The sequence below is a fragment of the Polypterus senegalus genome, chromosome 11 (genome assembly GCF_016835505.1).
Source record: "Polypterus senegalus isolate Bchr_013 chromosome 11, ASM1683550v1, whole genome shotgun sequence".
Taxonomy (NCBI): domain Eukaryota; kingdom Metazoa; phylum Chordata; class Cladistia; order Polypteriformes; family Polypteridae; genus Polypterus; species Polypterus senegalus.
In genome coordinates, this window is record NC_053164.1 from 151,141,836 (window position 1) to 151,166,835 (window position 25,000).

General features: G+C 36.5%; 1 protein-coding gene and 1 pseudogene across 2 annotated transcripts in view; one reads left to right on the plus strand and one right to left on the minus strand.

Annotated features, from left to right (window-relative positions):
* Positions 1 to 25,000, plus strand: part of LOC120539622 (cat eye syndrome critical region protein 2 homolog) — a 219,492-nt gene that overhangs the window by 47,003 nt on the left and 147,489 nt on the right. For both annotated transcript variants that reach the window (XM_039769902.1, XM_039769903.1), the window contains exon 2: positions 5,686 to 5,780. In XM_039769902.1, coding sequence (XP_039625836.1) covers positions 5,686 to 5,780 — 95 coding nt within the window. The remainder of the gene's footprint in view (positions 1 to 5,685; positions 5,781 to 25,000) is intronic.
* On the minus strand, positions 15,080 to 16,246 carry LOC120539708 (annotated as a pseudogene).

The window sequence follows — 25,000 nt, forward strand, 5'->3', positions numbered from 1 at the left end:
AACTACTTTGTCATAAAAGGAGTGGGGAAAAAGTCTGTGTGTAAGCTCGGCTTTGATTACTTGCCTACTGCTGCATTCTTAAGTCAGGTAGATCCAATCCAACATTAATAAAATGACCTTTCCCAGAGAAACACTGAGTGACTTACTCGTTTCTCATTCGAGCTTTTCTTGCCTTTTTTTTCTGGAATTTGGCTTCAGTATTTCAGTTAAACAAAACAAAGACACATCTAACTTTGGCTAGCAATCAGTGGATTTTACTGCTCTATGATTCCAATGTGTGAGGAACAGGATGAATCATTCTGGCTAAAAGAGTAAGGAATTGCTGTTTTTTGCCCTAAAAAAAATTAGTCTCCATATTTAGTACATTATTCTTTAAATGTAATTTAATAACTAGCTATAAACAATTGATAAATTATGTTGCAATATTTTTAAGGCTTCTCCACAATTTAAGTGTCCCTACGCCAAGATGCCTCATTATGTATATACAAATTTTCCAATATTCAAAATGCTTTTAGTCCCAGGCATTTTGGATTAGAGATATTTAACCTGATTTAAAGTTTCCAAAATATTTGATCAGCAGCTTGCTTTAATTAGTGTTTTGTACATCATGCTTAGTTAAAAAAACAAATACAGACCAGTATGTTTACTGTAACTGAATGCAGCAATCTTTTCTGAGCGAAAAGTAAAGAAACCATTCAGTTGTATGAAATAATCGTTTATTGAACTACGTTTTAATATTTGTGATATAAATTTATTTTCAGTTTAATATTTGTTTCATGTTTTACTGTAAAGTTTGCAAAGGTTTCTTATATTGGAAATTTTAAAACAATAATGCGGTTCATTTATTTTAAAATTTGTGTTTTTGCCTAGTAAAGTACATTCTTTTTCATGTTATAAAATTTTGAAATGTTTTCCACTTTTCAGCCACAATATTTCATGAAAATATTTTATAAAGACACATTATCCTCTCTTATGACATACTCATTCAAGACTTAGTCATTTGTGTGGTACAGACAAATATTAACATGCTTGTTTTGCAGATCATTTGTAAAATTTTCATAGATTCTGTCAGCCTTAGCTCAGGAAACTTTCTGTGTTGTCACCTTTACAGAAAGATATCCATTTCATTAATAACAATAACAGCTTTTAAATTAAAAACAATTACATTAAACTATTTCTGGATTTGAATTGCAAATGGAAGGTGGCAATTGGTGGGAAAAAATCATTAGGTAGAGATACCACAAAGCTATCTGGGGGAAAAAAAAAAATTTGATTTTGAGTATTCAAACAGTAGTGTGCATATTTGAATGTGTTTGAACTAAATAAATAAATATCCAACAAATATTGGTGGTCTTCACAGAATTTTATTTTTGTATGGATTGTAATAAAATTAATAATAAATAAAAAAAAAAAAAAAAATTTTTACTGAAGGGTTCCTGATAAGCTTTTCTGGCCAATGACAGCAGACTAATGTCCTGATTTTCAATAGGAGGCTTAGTAGTGGAGATCTTCGCATACCATGGCTTCAGTTCTGTGTATTACCAATGGTGCAAAAATAAATCGATTCTACAATCTTTAATACTGAAGCCTTCTTTTCCAATTCTGAGCTGTTAGCAGCATGCTTGGAAAGTGTTGTGAAGTGCTTAAATAAAGTACTTTTTTAAAAAAAAAAAAAAATTTATTAAAACCTCGTAGTCACAGGAACTAGATTTGTTGAAGCCTAATGTGTCTTCTCCAGCTAGTGAAGTTAATTCACAAATGGAAGCTTTCATCTAAGTAGCTATTATCAGTACATCTAGTCATTTTAAACTGTTGTTTTACACCTCTGCTGACAAAGTACAACTACTTCTTTATTTTACTTAAGATACTTCTACTTTAATTTTAACCTGCTACATTTTAGGTGAAATAGCATAATTTTGACTTCATTACATGTTCTAGCAATCCTCGTTACACAGCTCAGAATATTATTAATAATTCTTAACTTGGTGTCTTGTCAAATTAGGTCAGTGTTGGCCAGATACAGCGAACAATATGCTTTATCATTTATAAATTAAAGTGCAATAGCATGCCTTCCACTGCTCACCTGGTAGGTTGTTGTGATGGTTCCCACTTACTATTGACATACAAACTGAATGTGCACTTTTCCCAGAGTCGTTTTTTGAAAATCACACCTAAAGAAATCTCTGCTTTCAAGAATTTGCCTTCAAATTTAAAGAAATGTTGAGGTAAGCATTTTTTCCTCTTAAGCTGTCTTCTATGGAGCCCCTGAAGTCCTAAAAAGCAGTGTCTAATTAATTTTATGAAAACAATATTTTATTGGCACAATTAATATCTTGTGACCTAAAGTTTTATATATTGTGTAAAAGATATAATCAGATGTTGTACACACAACATTTTGTGGCAGTTTCTTATGAACCCAATTTGCTAGGGTGTTGTACCGTGTTAGCTATTATGGATGTAGTGAGGTGTCAAGCAAAATGACACCTTTTATTGGCTAACTAAAAAGATTACAAAATGCAAGCTTATGAGGCAACTTAGGCCCCAAACCCAATTACTGAAACAGTAGAGTGAGTCACTGGTTAACTGGAGAATATACCAACTCCGGATTCCAGAAAGATTTCATGGTCTGTGAAGGGTCTTGCTGTCCCTTGTTATGATGGAGTGAAAAGAAGGGGGTCAGATATCCTTTAAGCAAAGTGAAGTTTTTCTGTTGCTGCCTTTTGGAATCTGAGCTTGGGGAAAAGCTGACAGAACCCCCGTCCTGCAAACCAGAATTTACTATAGCTATAATAAATAAATAAGGAAAATCTACAAGCTTATTAAGTGAACATTCTAACTTTGTGCAAGTGTGAACATTAAGTAGTGGTATATTTTGTCTTATTAAAGTGGATAATTACTGCACATGTTCTATTCTGTTTTCCACTGAATTGCATAGTGTGTGATTTTTATTTTTATTTTTTCCCCCTCCCCCTTTTTCTCTGGGCTACCCTCTTTTTATTATAACCTTTGTATGATTTGCAGAGAGTTTAAATTTAACCGTTCTTCAGCTTAACATTGCTCATATTTGTAATTGCTATTTTGTTATGATTTACTGAAATTGAATCATTGTAGTGTAATTTTACTGCAAGTTGGTTTAATTCTTAAAGGTGTTCGAAAATGGGTACTTGTGTACTAAATGGATGGCTGTGACACCTCCCCCATGGTGCCCAACACTGGCATGGGCAGGGGGAAACTCTTATGCAACCTCTCCTCTTCAACTTGATGCAATGTCATGCCATCCGTCTGTTTAGTACACAAGTACCAGAAAATGTTATTCTGTTTAATTTAAATTGTCTGTTGGAGTGCATTAACATAGGAATATACAGGGGTGGGCAAAAGTAGTCCGCCATTAATACGGCAGCTGTCCGTATGGAAAAAGACATGCAAGTTATGATTATTATAATAGCTTTAACTCAAAAGAATGCCACAGTGGCACAGTGTACTTATTTACAATCTTGTAAATCCTCAAATTACCCGCCTTGCACACTCACAACTGTAAACCTACTTCTACTCACCCCTGTTCATTATTAGACAACCAACTGGTATACCTTTTGGCTATGCTGGAGAGTTCATAATATGCCTTGAGTTAAATTTTGATTAATTCCATAATTTACATGAGAGCTAACGCTGGTAATATCTCTCTATCTCTCTATCTATCTATCTATCTATCTATCTATCTCATATCTTTTCGCGTAATTACATATGGCCACAGAACATATTATAATGCACTCGTACTTGAAACGGAAATTACGTATGACCACAACAGTCAGGTTACACAGAGAAAGTGAGACAGAAGCAGATTGAGAGAGAAGGCTTGCAGGCTCGCTGATCAACGTATACGACAATCACAATTGAGTGCTGACCAGAATCGAATTTGACAGATGCAGTATTCACAGGCTACTACGTCACACAGGTGTCAGGGTCTGTGTATGGAGAGATTCAGTTATAACATTGAAAAAGATTATTGCCTACATCAAAAAGTTACAATAGGAGAAATGGACATCATGTGTGAGTATTGCCAAGCACAGAGGGTTAAATTTGAATCACGTGGGATGTGTTTTTCACACGGTAAGGTGAAATCAACACCTTTAAGCCATCCACCTGAACCGTTGTTGTCTCTTATTTCTGGCGCAAATCCACGTTTAACTCATTTTCTACAGAACATTACAAAATACAATTCGTGTTTTCAGCTGACATCGTTTGGCACCACGGCTGCTACTGAGGATTCTGGCTTTATGCCGGCATTTAAAATGCGGGGGCAAATCTATCATAGAATTGGGTCATTAATGCCGTTGCCTCATGAGAACCACAATTTTTTCCCTTCCACTCAGTGAGCAAAGCCACTGGGTAATCTGCTAGTTGAAAGATAAAATTGGGTATCAAACTGAGCAAAGGAAACTACAGATTTCTTAAGAGAATTCTTGTTAAAAATAAGCAACAATTCTGAAGTTGTTGCATAGTGGGTTGGATAATGGATGGATGGATGGAAGTCCATCATTACTCCCATGAAATGTAATAAACCCAATCTGTACTGTATTTTACACTTCTTTTTTTTTTTTTCTTTTTTTAAACGTCCAATTTATTCCATTGATAAGGTCTTTTTTTATTATTTTTGTATTTTATTTTTATTATTCCTCCCTTTGAAGTATGGGTGCCTCATTTATTACTAGCAGGTATTTCAATAGGGGAGGCAAAGTGCAAGTCATACCCTCGCTCACTAGTACCACACTTCAGATCATCACTATGAATGCTGAGTGGAGTTAAGTACTGATCAAAGTCATAAATGCAAATGCATTTCAGTAGCAAAAGTATTGTATGAGTGTTATTTAAAAATAAAATGTATTCTCTAGACAAAAAACCTTCTCATTATTATAAAATGTACTTTTGAAAGCAGTTTTTTTTTACTTAACTATTTAACTGAAATTCTAATTTCAGTTGGGGGAAAAAATTTGACAAAGTACTTTGATTTTTACTCAAGTACCATTTCCAAGTACCTTTTTAGATATGTGTCTCTGAAAATCAAGGTGATTACAGAGTTGCAGGTAAGCAGTTCATTAATTAAGTTTTATCACAGTGCATATCTGACAGAGGGTGGTGACACACATATGTTTTGCTTACCAATTGAATCCTTTTACGTATATCCTTACTAAATTTAATGGTATTTTAAACATCACATCTGTATCATGGATTACCAAAGGTTGAAGCTTGAAAGAAAAAAATGTATTGCTGTATAGCCACAGTTAAATGATTATTTGACAATCTAAAGCAGCGTGTTTTGTAGTTATGGGGGTTTCTTCAGCCCTTCACTGGATTCATTATATGGCATTTAAGATTCAGTTCCCCAAAGCACACTTTGATTTCATTTTTGAGAGTAGTCATTCAAATCTTTGTATAAAATATACATTATCACCACTGCAACAAGAATGCTATTAGCCAGTCTACATTGTTATGTAAGCAGAAACGTTTTTGCATATTTGATATTACTGCCAGATATGATGGAACTATTTATAGTCTGGTGCTAACTTGACTATCATTGCACGTTCATAATAATGCTTAATTGCTAGATCATATACTTGTTTAATCTCTGCATAAGTACTTTTTTGAAGCCAGAAAATGTTAAATCTCATGTGAATTTCTTTTAACCAGGAATTTGAGGAGGCACTTCAGAAACAGGACCTAAGCTTTTTGTTTGAGCTTGTTGCTTCTCTACTTGAGGGATGTTACCAGCGCACAGATATTACGTAAGTAAATTTATTATCTTTGTTATCACATATTTTTTTCTGTCTTTATTATAGTATGGAAATGCACTCAGTATTGTAATGTGTACTTTAGACTTGAATTGTGCATGTCCATTTATAATCCACCACTATTGCTGAATTTTAATTGCTTCTATAAACTTCCTATATACAAACATTTACTCAGTTCAGTTTATATTTGTATAGCACTCCACATGGAGGCAGGTGGAAACTTTTGCAAATGAATACATACAGAATGAGTATACATTGTCACGTTTGGGTCACAGAATTGCACAGAAACACAGGAGATTGTAGAGACAGGAACTTTATTCAAACACTTCAAACAAACATGTCTCTTTCACAAGTAAAACAAGCTCAGTGTGCAGTTAGTTCTCAATTAAGAGAATAGGCAAACATCATAGGGGAGCACAACAGGAGCGGGACCTCCAAAAGGAACAGAGAATGTCTTGGGGAGGAGAGAGAAACAAAGCAATCAACCAAAAGGATAGGTGCTGTTCAGGCTTTTAAGTATGCGTATCGCCGCACAGGAAGCATATCATGCGACAGAGCAGCTGCATGTAAGCCCAGCAAGTAAAGGAGCAATGTGAAGGTAGTCTATCAGCGTTTTTAAGAGGGGTTTTTTGAGGAGCATCAGTGTCTTCTAGGGGTGCGTTCAGCCCCCCTGCTCACAACATAAAGACAAATTTGTTAAAACACAGAAAACAAATTTACAGGTAGTGTTGACTTACGAACATGTTTGGTTCCGATGGACCGGTTGTAAGTCGATCTGGACAGACCAGTATATGTATTCAAACCTGACCGTATGTATAGTAAGTCCCTTAAGTCATATTGTTTTCTTGTTTATTTTTTACATAATCATTCTTGGCACATTCTGTAGATTTTCTGTCTGTCTTGTATGAATTCTTTTTTTATTTCATTATTTTGTTTCATTATTACTGTTGCTTGCATGTGTACCAAACCTTTAACAGTTTCACAAATCCTTTCTTTGTCTGTTACATTATGTCATCAGCATGAACCTCTCCCAGTGTTAATTGTGTTAACTGTAAGAAAAGGAATTGTACTGGCAGAGTTCGAGCACTCGCATGTTTTCTGTTTTAACATTGTTGTTAATAAACATTAACGGATAAAGGAGTTTAGTGTGGTTTCATTGCCACTTCGTGTGAGTTACAGCACAGAAAACTTTGGAAAGTAACCAGATTCAAAGCCAGAGTGCAGCAGTACAAGCACATGTGATGTACATCGGTTACAATGGGATCAAGATCAATTGCCTTTTTTCCTGTAATTGTAAGACAAATGTAACTGAATGAAATTGAAACTGCTGCAGGTAATAAATTTAGATTGAGATGAATAAGCCATGGCATATGGAGCTGATGAGGCAAAATTTGTCATTTGCCAGTGAGACAGAGTAGCTGTTGAATGATCATAAGACTTATAGGCCGTAAGTTATCGGATGCCTATAGAAATGGATTAGCATACATAGAAATAAACAATATTTATCCACTGAATAATTAATGTATGGCTAGTTGACAGGAGAGGAAAACAAAAAATCCAGTCCAGCAGCATCCATGGAGAAAAACTTGTGCGGGATCCAAAATCGGTTGTAAGAGAGAATTTCAGTCTGTGCTAGGCCGTCCAATCTGATAAGTCTTTCTATCCATTAATTCCAGTGTTTCCAGCATCTGAGATGACATTTCCATATGCAGGTAAAGAGCTTGGCAGTAAAGCAGAGCCATTAAGTGCTGCAACAACACAATAAGAAGAGAAACACTGATAAATTGATAATTCTTTAAAATGCAGAGCTGGCTGACTCGTTCAGTTACTCACACTCTCATTAACAAAAGCACTATTTCCTGCTTAATTAAAAAGCTGAAATTTGGATGATGCGTGCATGTAGGGCAGTAGGTCTCTGCTAAGAAAGGACATTTCAATAGATCAATATTTAGGGGAACATCCCTTCTCCACCCCATTAAAAGCATAATAACCCAAAATTTGGTGATTTTGCAGAAAAAATGTAATTGTCAGTATTTGTTAATAGTATGCTAACATACATGCTCTGTGCCATGCTGAGCATGTGCTTTATGCAAATGGACACAGTAGAAGTAATTGATGAGCCCCGCCAAGTACCACCATTAACCAATAAGGATGGACAGATGACATAAGTTGGGTGGTGTCCTGGACATGAAAAAAGAGACAAGGTCACACTATAAAATGGAAAGAGAATGTTGGGTGTGGAGTGCCAGTACTCTTACATGCTTACTGACTCCTATCTTAGCTATCTGTTCCACTTCATCAACCTCCAACTCTCAGTTGTAGAGCTTAAAATCGACCCTCCCTCCTACCACTTCTCTTCAGTCCATGGTGCTGCAAACTCCAAGGAAGAAACCCCAGATTTAGATAGTGGTGCCTGAATTTCTAATGGGGAAATGCTACGCACTCCCTGATCTTCACGTCAGTGTAACACATAAGATACTGGCACTTAACGTATATATCCACTTCAAGCACTGCACTTCTTATTGGGTATGATAAGGTGATATGAGTAAAATCTAACAGAAGTATATTCTCCTTCGTATTTTATGAATTTAATTCCTCTGAGCGAATAGAAACATTTAAGTGGTCAGCCATGACTTTGTAAATTCTCTTCTACTGGGAACACATTAATGATATGTGACACAAATTAGTTGCGCTGTACAAGTCAGAAAATGGCTAAGAGAAAAAAGCTAAATGATTGAAAATTGCCATTTCCACTTCCATGGCATTAATTACTAAGTTTAAAATAACTGGAGATTTTTTTTTCTTTTTTTTTTTAAAAAAAAAAAAAAAAGGTTTGAAAGAGGATGCATATCTATACTGATCCCACACACAAAGAGGAGAGTGCCCAAAGAATTTCCAAGAATCATAGCTCGATTTTTCCAGGTGTTAGCTTTGGAGACATTGACCCAAAGACCCAACTAAGATCAGACACACCTTAAATAACCACAAGCTTTGGAGGGCTTCCAGAAAAAAGCTCTGCCGGGAGACTGAGACTGATGTGCTGACATCATTCTTGCAAGCTGAATTAGAAGTAGTGCTGAGTGTTTGTGATTTTACTGTGTGACAGCTATTTAAATACAACTTTTGCTCTTAATGTCTTTGTTGATTGCCACTAAGGAGAGGTGGTGTAATTTATAAAACTTTTTTCCTTTAAATAAGGGGTTTCCCCTTTTTTTTTTTTTTTTTTTTTTCCCCCTCTCTCCTTTTTTTCCCCTCCACTAGAACAGGATCAAAGGTAGCTGTTTGGAAAAGATACTTGTTTTCAAAAATATAGTGTTTGCAGAGTGCAGAAAGCAGTTACAGAAGCCAACAAGTCAGTGAGTAAGTAACCTGCATCTTGGTGAAAGAGTAACTGCAGTTCCTTAGTGTGGAGAAGTTAAGGTATATAAAGAATAATTGGAGAGAGCACTAGATACAGTAATATTCATACTGGAAAGTGTTTGCATATACATTCATTCATCAGAAGGAGCATGTTAAGTACTCTAGGCACTGACTAGGAGCAAGCAGAAGTAGAAACTGGCAAGTGAATAAGTAAATAACTAGAGGTGGATAGTGTTCAGTAAGTGAGTTTTCCTAGGAAGAAGGCGATAGTGTGTAAAAAGGTTTACTTGATGAAACAGGTTTTAGTGCTGAGGAAAGTTGCCACAAGTAAGAGGGTGATAGAGTAAATGTTAATAGGAAAGAGTTCAGGCTGTTCAGGAAGAGATGGAATGCTTGAAAGTAAGGAAGCAGTAAGAGGGGTGCAGAATTAAGAGAAAACAAAGGTAGGGTAACAAGTGGAGGAGGGGGAGGAAAGTTTAGAAACTTAACAGAATGCACACAGCAGGCAGTCAAGGGAGAAGAGTATTACAGGAGCTTAAGGGGACAACAGGTGTTTAAATGATTAAACTTTTAGATTTATTTAGAACTATTGCAGTTATTTAAGTTATCCACTTTTTATGAAATTAATTCTTTGAGAAGTAGTCCAAATCCAAAATTTAAAAATTTGGTGTTTTTGAACATGGCCTGACAAGTTGGGCCTCCTTGAAGACTACATATGCATTAGACACTAACTGATCCAGCAGCTTAAGCTAAGGGTCATTGAACTGGAGGAGGAGGTAGATGGGGCCTGTGTTATAGTAGAAAATTGGCTGATCTGACCCAGTTGTCCTTTATGAAGAAGGTGTGCACTCATAAGGTGGTGTGGTAGAAGACTCCAGACCAGACAGGTCAAGTTGTCATAATGTACAATTCTCAGTTCTTTGGCAGAGCACAGATACAAAAACTGAGACAATTAAGTTTAACTTTGGTAGGACAAATTTTGAACAGGTGTGGCAAAGTCTAAAGGTAAAACTGGTATAAGTTTTTAAGTGTAGAGACAGCCAAGGAGCAGTGGGACACATTTAAAAAGGGTTTACACTTAATGCAGGATAAGTGCACACAAAAATTTGGAATAAGTAGGAAATAAAAGTATGCAGTGGGTTGATGAGGAGATGACAAATAATACTGCATAAAACATGCAAGACTAATAACTCTAATGCTATCAAGTGTTTGTGAGCATGAAAGCAACCATTAAGGAGGATATTGGGGGAAGCTAAAAGGCAGTTAGAGAAATATTGTGGGTAAGGTGAAAGATGACTTGGAGAGATCATTTTGATCTTTTAGTAGTGGATGAACAATCAAGATAGTGGTGAAGTGTATCAAGTTTATTTAAGGGGAATCAAAATATTGATTGAAATATCAAATGCCCTAAACTTGCATTTTCATATTTTATGCTTATATTTTAAATGATTATTTCCCATGTGTGATAATGTTTGCTATAAAAAGGATTATACCATTGAAAAGAGCTTGCTTTATTTAGTAAATGCACTATTTAAGACGTTTGTACCTAGAACCAAACTATATATACTAAGGTATCAAAAGTGCCATGTGTTACTACAAAGAGAAATGCAATGTACAGAGTACTAGATATCATAGACCTGTCTATTACAATTGAAAAATTTTATCTGTGAATTCATATGCGTTTTATGTCTAAATAGTCGATGGTTTTTATTTGTTTCATGGAGCACGGTGTCAAATATGTAGCCTAATTACATGTGTTTCAGGTAATATAATCCGGCGGAGTGATGGCTCTGAGGCTAAAGATCTGTGATGGTATCTGGAAGGTTGCAGGTTCAAATCCTGTTAGTGCCAGGAGGATCCTAATCCATTGGGCTCTTGAGCAAAGCTCCGTAACATTAAAATTTCCCCTCAGGGAATATTAAATTGTAACAAATACCAAAATATACAACTGTATACAACAAAGACAAAGGAAATACTAATTTGTATTGTCGAGGTCTGCTAGTTTATAAAACAATAGCCAATTATTGACATTGGGTTCCAAATAAGACTAACAAGGCTTGTGCAGCAGGGGTAGCAGAGCTCTGCTGATATCAGCAATCATATTTGATTGACAAGTAGAAGCATATTTATTTACTTCAAAAAAATAATGTTTTAACCGTTACAATTTTGTGTATGCATATGTTTTAAAGATTACTTGTAGAATCTGTATGTACTACTATTACCACTAATGATGGTGATCATATTGCTTAAAAGAACATTACTGTTTAATGAGTGTTGGATACCTTAGTAAATATACTTTGATTTAAGAGGTACAATTCTTTATATGGTATACTTTGTCATACATAAGCAATATGTGCCTAACGGCTAAAAAAGAATTAGAACATAGATAATACCCACCAAAATCTGAAAGATCTGAGGTGGGTTAGTGTGGAGATGTAGAAGGCCAAAGTTGCCCTGAGCACAGGAAAAAAATGTACAGTTTTCAGCAAGCCACAAATTGACAAATATGCAATGGTGGACAAACTGTTTTAGAGTTTAAAGACCTCTAATAATAAATAACAGTCCATAAAATTTTCATGTATCTAGCAGCAGACTTTCCAACTGTACCCATGTTCTTGTTGAACTCATTTTAAAGTAGCAGTCTTGATTCACAATTCCTTTCATAACTTTAAACACCTCTTAATCTTCTTTTGCTTCAACTGAAAAGGCTAAGATTTTTAAATTTTTCCTCCGAACACATTCCCTGTAGTCCTGGAATCAGCCTAGTTGGTCTTCTCTGGACTTTATTCTAGTGCTTCTAGGTCTTTTTTTTTTTTTTTTTTTTTTAAGTCTGTAGTCTGCAAACTAAAACTATACAAAGTACTCCAGATGAGGCCTCACAAGTACGATTTAAAGCTTTAGCATAACATCCTTTGACTTGTTCTCCACACATTGTGCTATATGACCTAAAATTCTCTTAGGCTTCTTAATGGCTTCTGAGCATTTTCTGGAAATTTGATAGTGACAGTTCAACTACCACTCCTAAGTCCTTCTCATAAGATGTAAATTCAGATTTCAGACGTGCCTTTGTGTATACAGATCTAACATTTTACTCTTACGTGTAATACGTTTCATTTACTTAGATTTAAATTTCATCTGCCATAAGTCTGTCCAAGACTGTATGCTTTCCAAGTCATTCTGTAATGATTGAACAGATTCTAATTTATGACCACCTAGCTTGGTATCATCTGGAAACTTAACCAGTTTATTTTTATTCCTGTCCAGATTTACAGTACAGTATGTACTGTATGTTAAAAATCACCCAATTGTGATAAGTTTCCTCACATCATAACCCTCTACTTCCTGTTTTTTAGCCAATTCTACATTTATTTATACACTTCACCCTGGACTCCAACTTCTTTTAGTTTGATGCCCAATCTCTTGGGTGGGGCCTTATTTATCTTGACTTTCCAAAAGCATATATTTATATGCACCCCTCTGGTTGTCTGATTGTATTGCTTTCTCATAAAATTCCAGCAGGTTAGTATAACATGCTGTTTTCCTCATCTGAACCCCTGCTGACCACTCAAAATAACTCTTGCCATGTGTTTCTCAATCTTATCCTTAAAATTCCTTCCATTAATTTACCCGTGATGCATGTTAAGCTTACTGGCCTATACTTATATGAAAAGAAGAACCTGGCAGATCCAAATAACTGTCTAGTATTTGCCATTTTCCAGTGCTTCAGAATTTCCCCAGTGCACAGTGACTTCCTGAAAATATGCGTTAAGGGTTTGTTTATTCACTAATTTCCTTAAGTACTTGAAGATAAATATCCGGAGTTGGTGAATTTTGTTACATTTTTGCCCATTTAATTTGAGCAGTATTTCTTCCTCTACAATTTCCAAATCACTAAGTACCGCCTTAGTAGTCCCTGTTATTGATGGGAGGTTATTTATTTCCCACATATGAAGACCTCTGCTAGAGCATCTGCTGTTTAACTGTCTGTATATTTTAATTCCCTTCTGCTATTCCTGATGCACTTCACCTCTTCCTTAACTGTTGTTTTACTACTAAAACACTGAAAGAATCTCTTTGGGTCATCTTACACATTACCAGCAATATTCCTCTCTGTCTATTTGTTTCCTAATATCCTACTTAATTTTATGTCCTACGATTCACATTGAAGTTTTCAGTCTGGTATGCCTAATACAGCTGTGTGTTTTTTTTGTTTTTTTTTTTGTGTGTGTGTGATTTTTTTTTTTTTTTTGTGTGTTCCATTTTGGGATGGAACTGTCTTACTTTATATGTAAAACATTTTTAACCACATATGCACAAGGCCGTATTTCAAAGTTGTTTAAGTATGATGCAATAAACCCAAAAGTCAATTGAAAGCAATAATGGTATTTCATATAAACTTTCAAATAAATCATACGTTGTCTGCTCCCTTCATTATTAAAATATACAATTTACACACATGCTTTTTTTCCAAATGCAGTACAATACAATTTAATTTATTTTTTGTATAGCCCAAAATCACACAAGAAGTGTCACAGTGGGCTTTAACAGGCCCGGGCTTTAACAGGCCCTGCCTTTTGACAGCCCCCTTGGGGGGGAAATAATGGAAGAAACCTTGGGAATGGCAGTTCAAAGAGAGACCCTTTTCACGTAGGTTGGGTGTCAAAAAAAAATAAATAAAAAAGGGGATCAATACAATACACAGAACAGAACACAAGTAATCCTCTATGCAGTATAATAGAAATACTACAGGTACAGAGCACAATTCAACAGCAGATATTACATAATACGATTTGAGTTTGTTCAGAGTCCTGGAGACCTCGGCCATCAAGCTGCCTTCCCCTATTGGCCATTCCACAGCTGAGTCAGTGCTGGGCCAGCCAATCCGATGAAAGGACCCTTCTACCCGATAAGTCCTGCAATCCTCCATCAGAGATGAATTTACCTTAGGCAGGCAAAACAACTTGGCAGGTGGGCAGTGGCACCAAGTGCCATATTTGAGTACCGAGAAGAGAAACCGCATAGATAAGGGTTAATAGCAAATTATAACTTGTTTTAGTGCTAATGACTAACAACAGGGATGCAGTCTGTACAGTTATTCAGCAGCTTTAGTCAGGATATGCTAAACTGAATTAGTGAGTCTTCAGCTGGGATTTGAAAGCTGAGAATGAAGAAGCATCTCTTATAGTAACAGGCAGACCATTCCACAGTTTAGGGGCCCTGTAACTAAAGCACAACCTTCCACTGTTATTTTATTAATCCTTGGAATCATAAGCAGACCAGCATCTTGAGATCTTAATGTACAGTACGCTCTGGTTTGTAAGTCCATGTTAAGTTCAGACAAGTAAGCCGGACCTAGGCCATTTAAGGCTTTTGTTAAGAGAAGGATTTTGAAATCTGCCCAAAACTTAACCGGGAGCCAGTGTAAGGATTTAAAAAGTGGAATTACGTGTTTGTATTTTTTTCTTGTAATAATTGTTGCAGCAGATTAACTGGAAGCTGTATAAAGAACAGTTCGAATAAAAAAGTGAACACCGAATTGCAGTAGTTAATCCTACTAGAAATAAATGCATGAATTCATTTCTCAGAATCCTGCTTATTTAGAAAACTCCTTAATTTCCCAACATTAAGATAGAAGAAACATGTTTTAGACAACGTTGTAACGTGCACTTTAAATGACATGCTAGAGTCAAAGAGAACTCCTATATTGCTGGCTGATTCAGTAAAATTAATGGTGATTCCAACAAGTTAAATGATGACCGAATATTATTGTGATCATTCCCTCAAAGACACTTCTTTACACTTTAACAAAACATAAGCAAAAAAAGTTCTTTCTCCAAGGAAGTCTTTAAACAAATCTTCACATTATTTTCCAGCACCATGCTTACAGAAACAGTGTCAGCCATCCACCTTACCAACATCAGAATCTGTAATAATCAGTTATAGATAAAATTGAACCTGCTAAGTAACTGTGGTTAACTGCAGATTATGGATCCATAACCTTGGAGCATTGTCATACAACTCAAAAAATGGAGCTACAACCAACTTATTTTTTGGAACAGCAAAGAGGGCTTTTTCTTCTAATTGCACAAGGAAAAGCTTTATAAAACACACATTTATTTAAGCACAGTCCCACACAACACACAGTTCTCCCGCACCAAACACCTCTAACATGGGCCTTCCTCTCAAGTGTCCGCAGGCCGTCTTTCCTTTCCTCACGGGAGCTTCGTCCTGCTCCCGCTCCCTACTCTAGCTCCCTAATTGGAGAGAGGCAGCCCCTCTTATTTCCAACCGGATGTGCTCCAGGTGCCTGATTACGCTCTTCCAGAAGCACTTCCTGGTGTGGCGGAAGTGCTGCCCTTGCACCCGGAAGCATTCCGGGCGCCCCTGGAAGGTGTTCTCTCCACCTTCCCAGGTGTGGCCCGGGGAACGTATAGATCACCTCCTGGTCCTTCCAGGTGTCCTGGCTATGTCTGACCCCCAGCCTCCTGTGACAATGGATACTGCAGGGGTTCAAAATTTGGTCTCTACCAGTTTCCTATACAGTCCTCAATAACCCAATCATGTAGCACACCATCTTGACATCCAAGAACCTGTTACGAGACGTTTTAACCCTTCAGCTTCATCTTCTCTTAGGTTTAATTCTCCAGCAGGAAGTTTAAAAAATGTGGTACCAAGTTGTAACAAAAGAACATGAGGAAGCCTTGTGCTTGTAAACAATCAGAACTCCATCCACAGTTTTTCTCATCCCAATCTTTTCAAATTCTTCTCTCATTCGCTGAAACCATGCAGCAACTGGACTGTCTTTTTCATAAAGTGGTCCTTTTGTCCCAAATGTGTAGTTTGTTAGTGAGTACAGGCTGTGATGATCTTTGCCAGGGCGAGTGGCTTGATCTGCTGAAGGTATTTTTTAAAAACTGATTTACTCGACAGGGCAGGCAGTTGTACTTCAACAACGATGGGTTAAAATGTTTTTCTAAGATAAACAGTCAAGATATTGATATCTTACATGAGCTGCATGCAACTACCCCTAAGCCAGGCATGTCAAACACGCAGCCCCTGGGCCGCATGTGGCTCGCAACAGAAATCTGTGCAGCCTGCATGACGGATCCTAGTTAGCACTGAACTTGTACAAAATGATTACTATCGTTTGTGATTGAATCATTCTGCATCTTCGGCGTTACTTGTTGACTTTTCTTACTTCTGCCTTCTGAGAAAAGCACATTTTCCCATGGCGTTACAGTACCAGAAACATCTGCTGGTATAGCAACGAGCCTTGACCAAAGTTAATGAGCTGCAACATCACAACTGAAATGCTAGGCTGCAACAGCGTGCAGCAGGGGCGGCCTTAAGCATGTGCAAATTGTGCACCTGCACAGGGCCGCCACGCCAATATATATTGAATATAAAACAGAAAGAGAAAATAACGACATAGCTGATGGCAATGTGGCCGAAAAACATTGTGTTTCTTTTTAGTTAGTACGCTGTATTTACTAATGTTGCTAGAGTTGGAGCAGTAAGCTATATGTAGTATTATAACGTTCTGCCGTAATGAGAATATCATGGGCTGCCACTTGGTTTTCAAGTTACGGACACACGCATATAGAAGCGTATCATGAGCATGAGGCGGCTATGCAGTGTCTGCAACGGACGTGGCCATCCACCATGCATAAGATACCATATTGACATTGGCGGACGAAGGGGCCACCAATATTTTCTCTTCCCAGGGCTGCCACGAGCCTAGAGCCACCCCTGCTAGGCTACACTACTGGCTGGGCTGCTGAGACTGGGCAGAACTGACCATCACGAGTAGTAATAGCCCGCATATTTTCACATTTTTTTGCTCTAGATTTACGTACTTTTGTGCTAGTATTGTAACAAACAGTGCAGGCTACAGCTGAAGGTCTGAAGTAGACGTGAGAAGTTGGTGAGTTGTTAACATATTTTTGTGATTTTGAGTTTGTAAAATTAGTGTAGGTCAGGTGGCTTTTTGCATATCGGCTTATTGTAAAATATAAACTTTGAAGTAAATTTAGTAAAGTAAAATTAGATTTTTGGAGGATTTGTTTTCCAACTTGAATTACTGAGTAATGAATTCAGTGAGCGTTTTCGTGATTTCAGTTCACACGAACAGGACTTTGTGCTGTTCTCTTACAACGTTGAGAATGCGCCTGAGAATATCCAAATGGAATTGATTTGAACTGCAGTCAGATTCTATTCCGAAGGCAAAATACAACAAAGTTGGTGTGCCAAGCTTTTATGCTTACCTGCCACCCTTGATTGTGCAGATCCGTAAGTTGGCATCGAGAGTACTGTCTATGTTCGGAAGTAATTACCTTTGTGAGAAATGGTTTTCGTTAATGAAAGCTAACAAAACCCCACATTGCTCATGACTTACTGTCGAGCACCTTTCATCCCTCATAAAAGTTGCAGTTGCACAAGATTTCAAGCCTGATATTGACGAACTGGTTACTAACAAGAGATGTCAAGTGTCAGGACAAAAGAAATAGATCTCACACTGTAAGACTCCTATATAAGCAATGAATATAATATAATATAAGGACCTATCTAAGAGGCTAAGACCCTAATTGTACGCTGTTGTACGGAGAGTGTATGGAAATAAATTGCTTTTCTTTAAACTTTAAGTGTTACATTTTTTAAAGTTTTTAGTATTGGAAAGAAAGCTATAGTAACTTTGTATAATAGTATTTGTTACACTGCGGCCTGCTGACGCACGCATGGCAGTAAAAGCGGCCCACCAATGGTGGTGAGTTTGACATGTCTGCCTAAGCTATTTTTTTTTTTCCTTCTTCCCGAGTAATGCAGTTGTATCCTGGAGACGGAAAGGCTTTTCCGCCATCTCAGCTATGTCGAACCACATACAATGAAGGCTCATAACCATTAGATAGGTTCATAGTTGTCTGTGTTTGGTCTTTTTTACTATATGTAACAGCTGTGCACAAACAACATCACATATAATGCACATGTAACAGCTTCTCTTTAGGCACCTTTGCGCACAAAGCTAGAGTCAAATTCCGAGTATAGTTTTTACTTTATTGACATGTTTGATGAAGGAGTTGAAGCTGTGCTTCATTTGTAAGTACTGCTTAGTATGATTTGTGAAGCACTGCGTCATGCTGTTTTACAGTTCAAGCATTATGGGTTCAATTAGCATTCCCAGGGCAATCTGCAAACCATTCTCCCTATGTTATTTTTCTGAGCAGTACTCTTTTTCAATTTCAGCTTAATTTATACTGACAATGTTTTTCTTCGTGTACTGGTGAGTAATTGTTTTGCTGTATAAGCTTAACAAGATGATCCCCCTCCTCTCAATCGAATACTGTATCACACCTGATCATGTTGCTGTGTTGCAAGCATATGATTGGGGGGAAGAGGGGAGTAAAGTTTCAGCAAGTGACTTCTTCAAGATATAGTTCCCCTGCCCCCACTCCACTGATATGGCAGACCACGGCATTTGCCAAACGGTATATCCATGAAACATGTATTTTTAAAAAAAAAGCAAACATCCATACACACACCAAAGTCCAATGTGAAAACATGGTAACTGCAAAGATTGAGAAATGGATGAAAGCTAGCAAAGCCCCAGATGACGAAATAATAGCAAGAACGCAGTTCAAATGGGGCTATTCTGAAATGTTAACCAAAACAGTCTCACCAGTGAGTACATATAAAAGTCTGACAGCTATGGGTAGTTGATGAGGAAAAATCCAAAACACCTTGCTGCCTGCCATGTGTAACTAGATAAAAAGAGATGATCTGTTCCTTTCAATGAATTGATATTTGTTTGTTACATTTTGATGATTCCTTATGTCCCCTTCTTCTTGAATTGCCCAGTCCTAACATAATAAATATATATAATTATATATAATTTTATACAAGAAAAAGGTCAGTCAAACACAAAACCTATTTAAATTGAACAAACACAATTGACATTTTATGCAGTCCTCCTTCAAAATTACTGACTACATTGTGTCTATAGCACACTCCTAACATAAGGCATCTTTCTCGACTGTTTTCTTAAAAAATCCAGATGTCTTCACTAAGATGTGACTTATCATCGAGTTGAATAAGGCTTGCATTTAAATTCTGCTCAACATAAACGGCAAACCCTCTCCTTTTTTGTCATGCCTGTCCTTCCTAAAAATGTCTACCCTTCTATATTATTCTCATCCCCATTCTTGTTTTTTAGCCAGGTTTTTGTTATTGCTATATCATAATTAGTAATCAGCTACATACAACTCCAACTCACTCCAACACATTGGTGCCCTTCCAATTCAAATGTAAGGTGTCATGGCAGAACAAGTTCCCTTTGTCCCAAAAGGAGTCCCAATGCTCTATTAACTTATTTCATACCCCAAAATTTGGGCCAAACATTAAAACTTCTGATCTCTTCAATCTTAACCTGGACTGGCACATAGTCCCAGGTAGAAGTTTGGATACTACCTTGGCAGTTATGCTTCTCAGCTTGGCACCTGTCTCTTTAAATTTGGATTGCAGAACAGACAGACTGCCACGTATTCACTTAGAAGGCAACATACTTTGCAAGGCACTCTGACTGTTCTGCAAACCACACTTCAGTCCCTCTTGGCCAATTCTCTACTACAATGCAGGCCAGCCAACTACTACTCTAGTTCAGTGACCCTGAGCTCAAAGTGCTGGGTCAGCTGGCATCTCCTGTAGATTTACCCTTCAAGGAAAACTGATTCCTCCAAGTCATCCTCTAAAAAGTCCAACATCTAATAGGACTTGCATTGCACCGGCCTCATTTTTAAAATATGGTTTTGGATTACTAAACTGCTTATACCTTTTTTATTAAGTTTAAATTATTAAAATTAGTAATTAATTCTGACCCCTTCTGCTTCTGTAATAGTCTTTCCCCTCAACTTGCTGCTTTGCATCTTTCTTTGAAGTTATTCAACATTACTTTCCAATTATTTGACTTCTTCCTATTAATGAACTCTTAGACTGACTTCTGTTGAACTTTCCTGACTACTAATAACTGTTCTATTAAATAAAACCTTTTACACACTATATTCTTAGTACTGAATATCAGCAGCTAGTTATTTGCTTATTCACTTGTCTGTTTCTACTGCCACCGTGCCCCTTTCTTAACAGTTTTCAAGTCAGCCGCCTGTACTTAAATAAATGCTTTCTTCATAAGGAATAATCACATATACCCTTGTTTTCTACTAGCACTAATACTTTACTGTGCGAGTCCTATATTGTACTTTATCCGGTTATTCATAGTATGCCTTAACTTCTTCCTAGTATAGAATCACGGTTACTTTTAACTATTCGTTACTACGACACCAGTTACTCACTTGGGATTTGTCTATTTCCGCAACTGCCTTGTAAATGCTACTTTTGAATGCAAGTAAAAAATTACTTTCATATGCTTCTGCAAACACTAAGCTATCTCTGCTCCTATGTCGGTGTGGAAAGGAAAAAAAAAAAACTAAAGGAAAGACGCTTTTTAAATTTCTGCATGGTACCTTAGTGGCAACAAAAAAACAGTTCTCGGTAGCAAAATTTGTATTATCATTAACTCTCATGCAGCAGTAACACAAAGCATTCTGTACTTTTTCAACTTCCACTCGTAAGACATCAGCACGTCAGTATGTCTCAATCTCCAAATCCCTGGAACAATGGAACATTATTTAGTAGCATTCATCTTTTAGTAAATTTAATGACATACTCCCTTCTTAAAGCCTCCATATTTGAAAGTAATTAAAATACAAACCTAGATTTTTACACGCAAGTTTTTGGCTACAATGACATTATTTTCAACAAATATAAAACAAATTGATGCTAATTAGACTGGAACATTTTTCAAAAGTCTGTTAACGTGACGAATAATGACTCGAAGGGTAAGTTTCACTTAAACTTAGGAAATTTGCCTTAACACAGAGAACTTTAAACACCTATATTAGGTTAACCTAGTGGTGTGGTGGACAAAGGAACTCAAGGAATATCGAAAATTCGACTTAATGTTTTAGAGGAATTAGGCGGATAACTTGTTGGGACAGCTTTTGTAATGTTCTGTCATCAAGCAACCAAGTCAACTGTCTACAGTTTTCCAAAAGTTATTGGAATTTTGAATTGGACCAGGTTCTTTGATCAGATTGAACAAAAATAGAGCTTTTAGAGAAGAAACACCAGAGCTCGGTTTGATATAGGCATGTAGAAAAGTGCCTCATCCTCACTGTAGTATTTTGGTGAATCTTTAATACTGTGACACTGTTTTTCTCCGAAAGGTCCTGGACAACTTCTTAGAGTATGTGACGTCATGGTCTCCCAAGTATGAGCAGATATTAAGTCAAAATTTCCTCTGCTGTGAAGCTTAAATTGCTATGTTGTTGGATCGATCTGTAGGACAGGGGCTGAGCTGAAGGGGAGAGTCCACAATAATTAACACTAGAATTACCAGAGCCAACGGAAAAACTCATAAATCCGGCCTGCCTTAAATCTCTTCGCACCTCTCCGTCCGCCTCTTTTGTCTTCTAAATGTGACGATAAGCCCAAGCAGCCTGCTATACCATCCCCCCAAGAAGTTCCCCCAGTTCCTGCCTTGATTGATTATCTGGGAGTGAGCTACCCAGAATTGTAAGGGGAAATAATTTGATGCGTTTTGTGTCTACAACAATCTATGTAAACACATTGTTAAAACAGAAATGTTTTTCATGTTTTAGTAATAAATAACAAAATATAGACATGAACTGTGTCATGTGTCAAGGCTGATGGCCAAATATCAAATAAACACTTTCACAAAAGGTGCAAGTACAATACGACAGCTTCCGTGGTGCAGCGGTTAGAAGTGCTGACTTATCCAGAGGTCATGAGTTTGAAACCGGCTCCTCGCCAAATTTACTGTTTTGAGTAGTGAGCTGCTCTTATTCTAGCAAAATACCCGCGCTTCGCAGTGGAGAAGTAGTGTGTTAAAGAAGTAATGAAAAAGAAAAGGAAACATTTTGAAAATAACGTAACATGATTGTCAATGTAATTGTTTTGTCACTGTTATGAGTGTTTCTGTCATACATATATATATTATATAATATATATATAATACGCGTAGAATTTTGAAATGAAACCTGCCCAACTTTTGTAAGGAAGCTGTAAGGAATGAGCCTGCCAAATTTCAGCCTTCTACCTACCTGGGAAGTTGGAGAATTAGTGATGAGTCAGTGAGGGCTTTGCCTTTTATTAGTATAGATATTGTACAATAGAAACATATACAGTATTATGTTTGTGTCTGTAAAAGCCGGTGCAAATTAATAGAGCTTGTAAGAGTTTTTTTTTTTTTTTTTTCCACTTTTATTCTCTCAGTCACGATCACGATACAACATCCACCCCAGATCTGACGCAGTTACTTATTATCTGAAACTGGGAATTACTGTAGATGTGAGTGGTGTTTTGAGCCAATGGAACTGGAAATTCTCTGATCTGGAGGGATAAAAGCTGACGCACAAACGCTGGTGAATCTGCCTTCATATCTCACTGTCACTTGATTTTTTTTTATTCAGTTTTATTGAATGTTAAGTAAAGTATGCTGCCACCCAAAATATATTCATCATGAACTGCTCAGACTGAAGCAGCAACTACTACTAAAATAAAAGCATTTTCCAATTACAGTGGACAGCTCATGTTAATAAATACTGTACATAGCAAATAGCTCATTGCAGTTTCTGCAAGAGTTTTATGTCTTTTTTTTTGGCAATTATACATTTTTTTTTCTTTTCAACATCCAAACACATTTATGATAGAGTTCAGATAGGAGAATGAGATGTAGCAGATAAAAACAGATGCAGCGACCGCTTCCCACACACAATACGTATCCTGTCTTGTGTACACGGAGATTTCTCGGCCAGTACTGTACTGTACTTTCTATCATTATTTTAATGTGAGATTTCCTTTACCAAAAAAGTTACACTGTTATACCATTATTTTTCAACTCATAGGTAGCAGTACCCAGTCTTTTGTATTGTGATTATCTGGAGCATTGTAGAGCTATCTTTGTATTCTTTCAGAACAGGTACACAACAGTGTCCTATGTAGCTTTGCTAAATACTGCATATAATAAGGTGTTCACAGAATGTATCATGGAAATTAAGCGGTGCATATAAACACTTTGTACATGAAGAAAGAATACCAGTTCCTCACCTGCACATGAATCAATGTTCATGTCTAATCTTACATTGTGGCTGTGAAGTTTTGAAAACTATAGTGATAACTGCACATGCTTGCTTTCATTCACATTATGTAGATAGACTAGTGGTGTGAAAATCAAAATTGCAAAAAAATTGAGTTTAGATTTTAATTTTAGTTTATTTTTTTCATTAACAATGGTTTTAAAAAAACCTGCTGTCTACTAGCCTTTATAAATGTTACTGAATCGGCTGATTGATATATATTTTTTCCTTTATTCCTTTAGAAAACTTTTTGCAGTAAGCTCCTGCATAAACCGATGCATAGATGCCTTATGTCCTATATTAAAATGTTAATATTTTTACTAACAAAATGAATGCAATTAAGCTTTTTGTCAGTGACCATAAAAATACTAAAATACAATTTCCTCACAGTACATATTTTAACTAATAAAATGTGTACAAATATATTTTCTGCATAATACTTTTGGCATAAAAGAAAATAAGATGCTTCTCATGATTACAAGCTCTTATATTTTTGTTTTTCTGTAATGTACTTATTTGAAATAAAATTTTTAAAAAGTAGTTTTCACCATTTTTCTTACAAAAACTATAGATGTACAAACTCACCCAATCCATTATTTGATGTTAGCAGTTAAAGTAGCTTTTTATGCTGTTTGTCTAATTCCACACAACGACTTCTCCAATTCCTTTTCCTGAGTATTTACTCCACTTTCTTTAATGCAACCCATGGCAAAAATTATGGAATCACTACTCTTGGAGGATGTTCATTCAGCTGTTTTACTTTGCTCCAAAAAAAAAAATCACAGGTATGACACAACTATTTTTATTTAAAAAATAAACATTCTGGCAATATAACTGTAAATTCAGTTACCGTAAGACTTAGAAAAACACACTTAAAGGATCGATTGGAGTATCCCTGTTTCCTAAAGGTAGCACCAATTTTAAACATGAAATGATAACATATAGGCCGTGCATTGTGAAATACTGACATTGAACCAGCAATATGCTTTTTTTCCATATTTGCAGTTCAGGTTGGGAAGTTTTAAGTTTTGTCTATGTAGCTTGAGGGTTTGCTCAATAAAATGTTGTTCTTTACATATTTGAAATCCTCATTTTTGCCCACCCAGCCACTGTTTCACTTATGATATAGCTGCTTTGATCATTCAGTGCATGATATATAGATTATACAATTGTTCACAAGAACAATATACAGTTTAAAATATTTTAGCTGTGGTGTGACCCTAATTCTGATGACTCTGTTAATGCTCTTGTTAGGCCATGACAGATTTCTAATGCAGAAAATAAACATTTCTGGTTATCTATGGATATTTATAATGGACAAAGCTAACTGGTCCCTTCTAGCTACTAGGAATCTATTTAGTTTCATAAACATGTGGCGGGTTCCCCGTCACTCTGATATAGTTTGTGCAGGTATCAAAGCCTGTAGTCACACTCCCAAATAATTAATAAAGTAGACTCGTCTATTGGGACAATTGGGAGGAAAAAACTAGCCAAGTTGTGAGGTGATGATGATGTTTGTATGATGATGTTTGTTTCACCTAACTCAATAAGGTAAAACAAGTTCAGCCAGAAATAGCATTTCTGTGGTCGAAGTGTACCAGATATGATCCAACAGTTTTAAAGGTGGTAGTTTACTCTATATTTTCACAA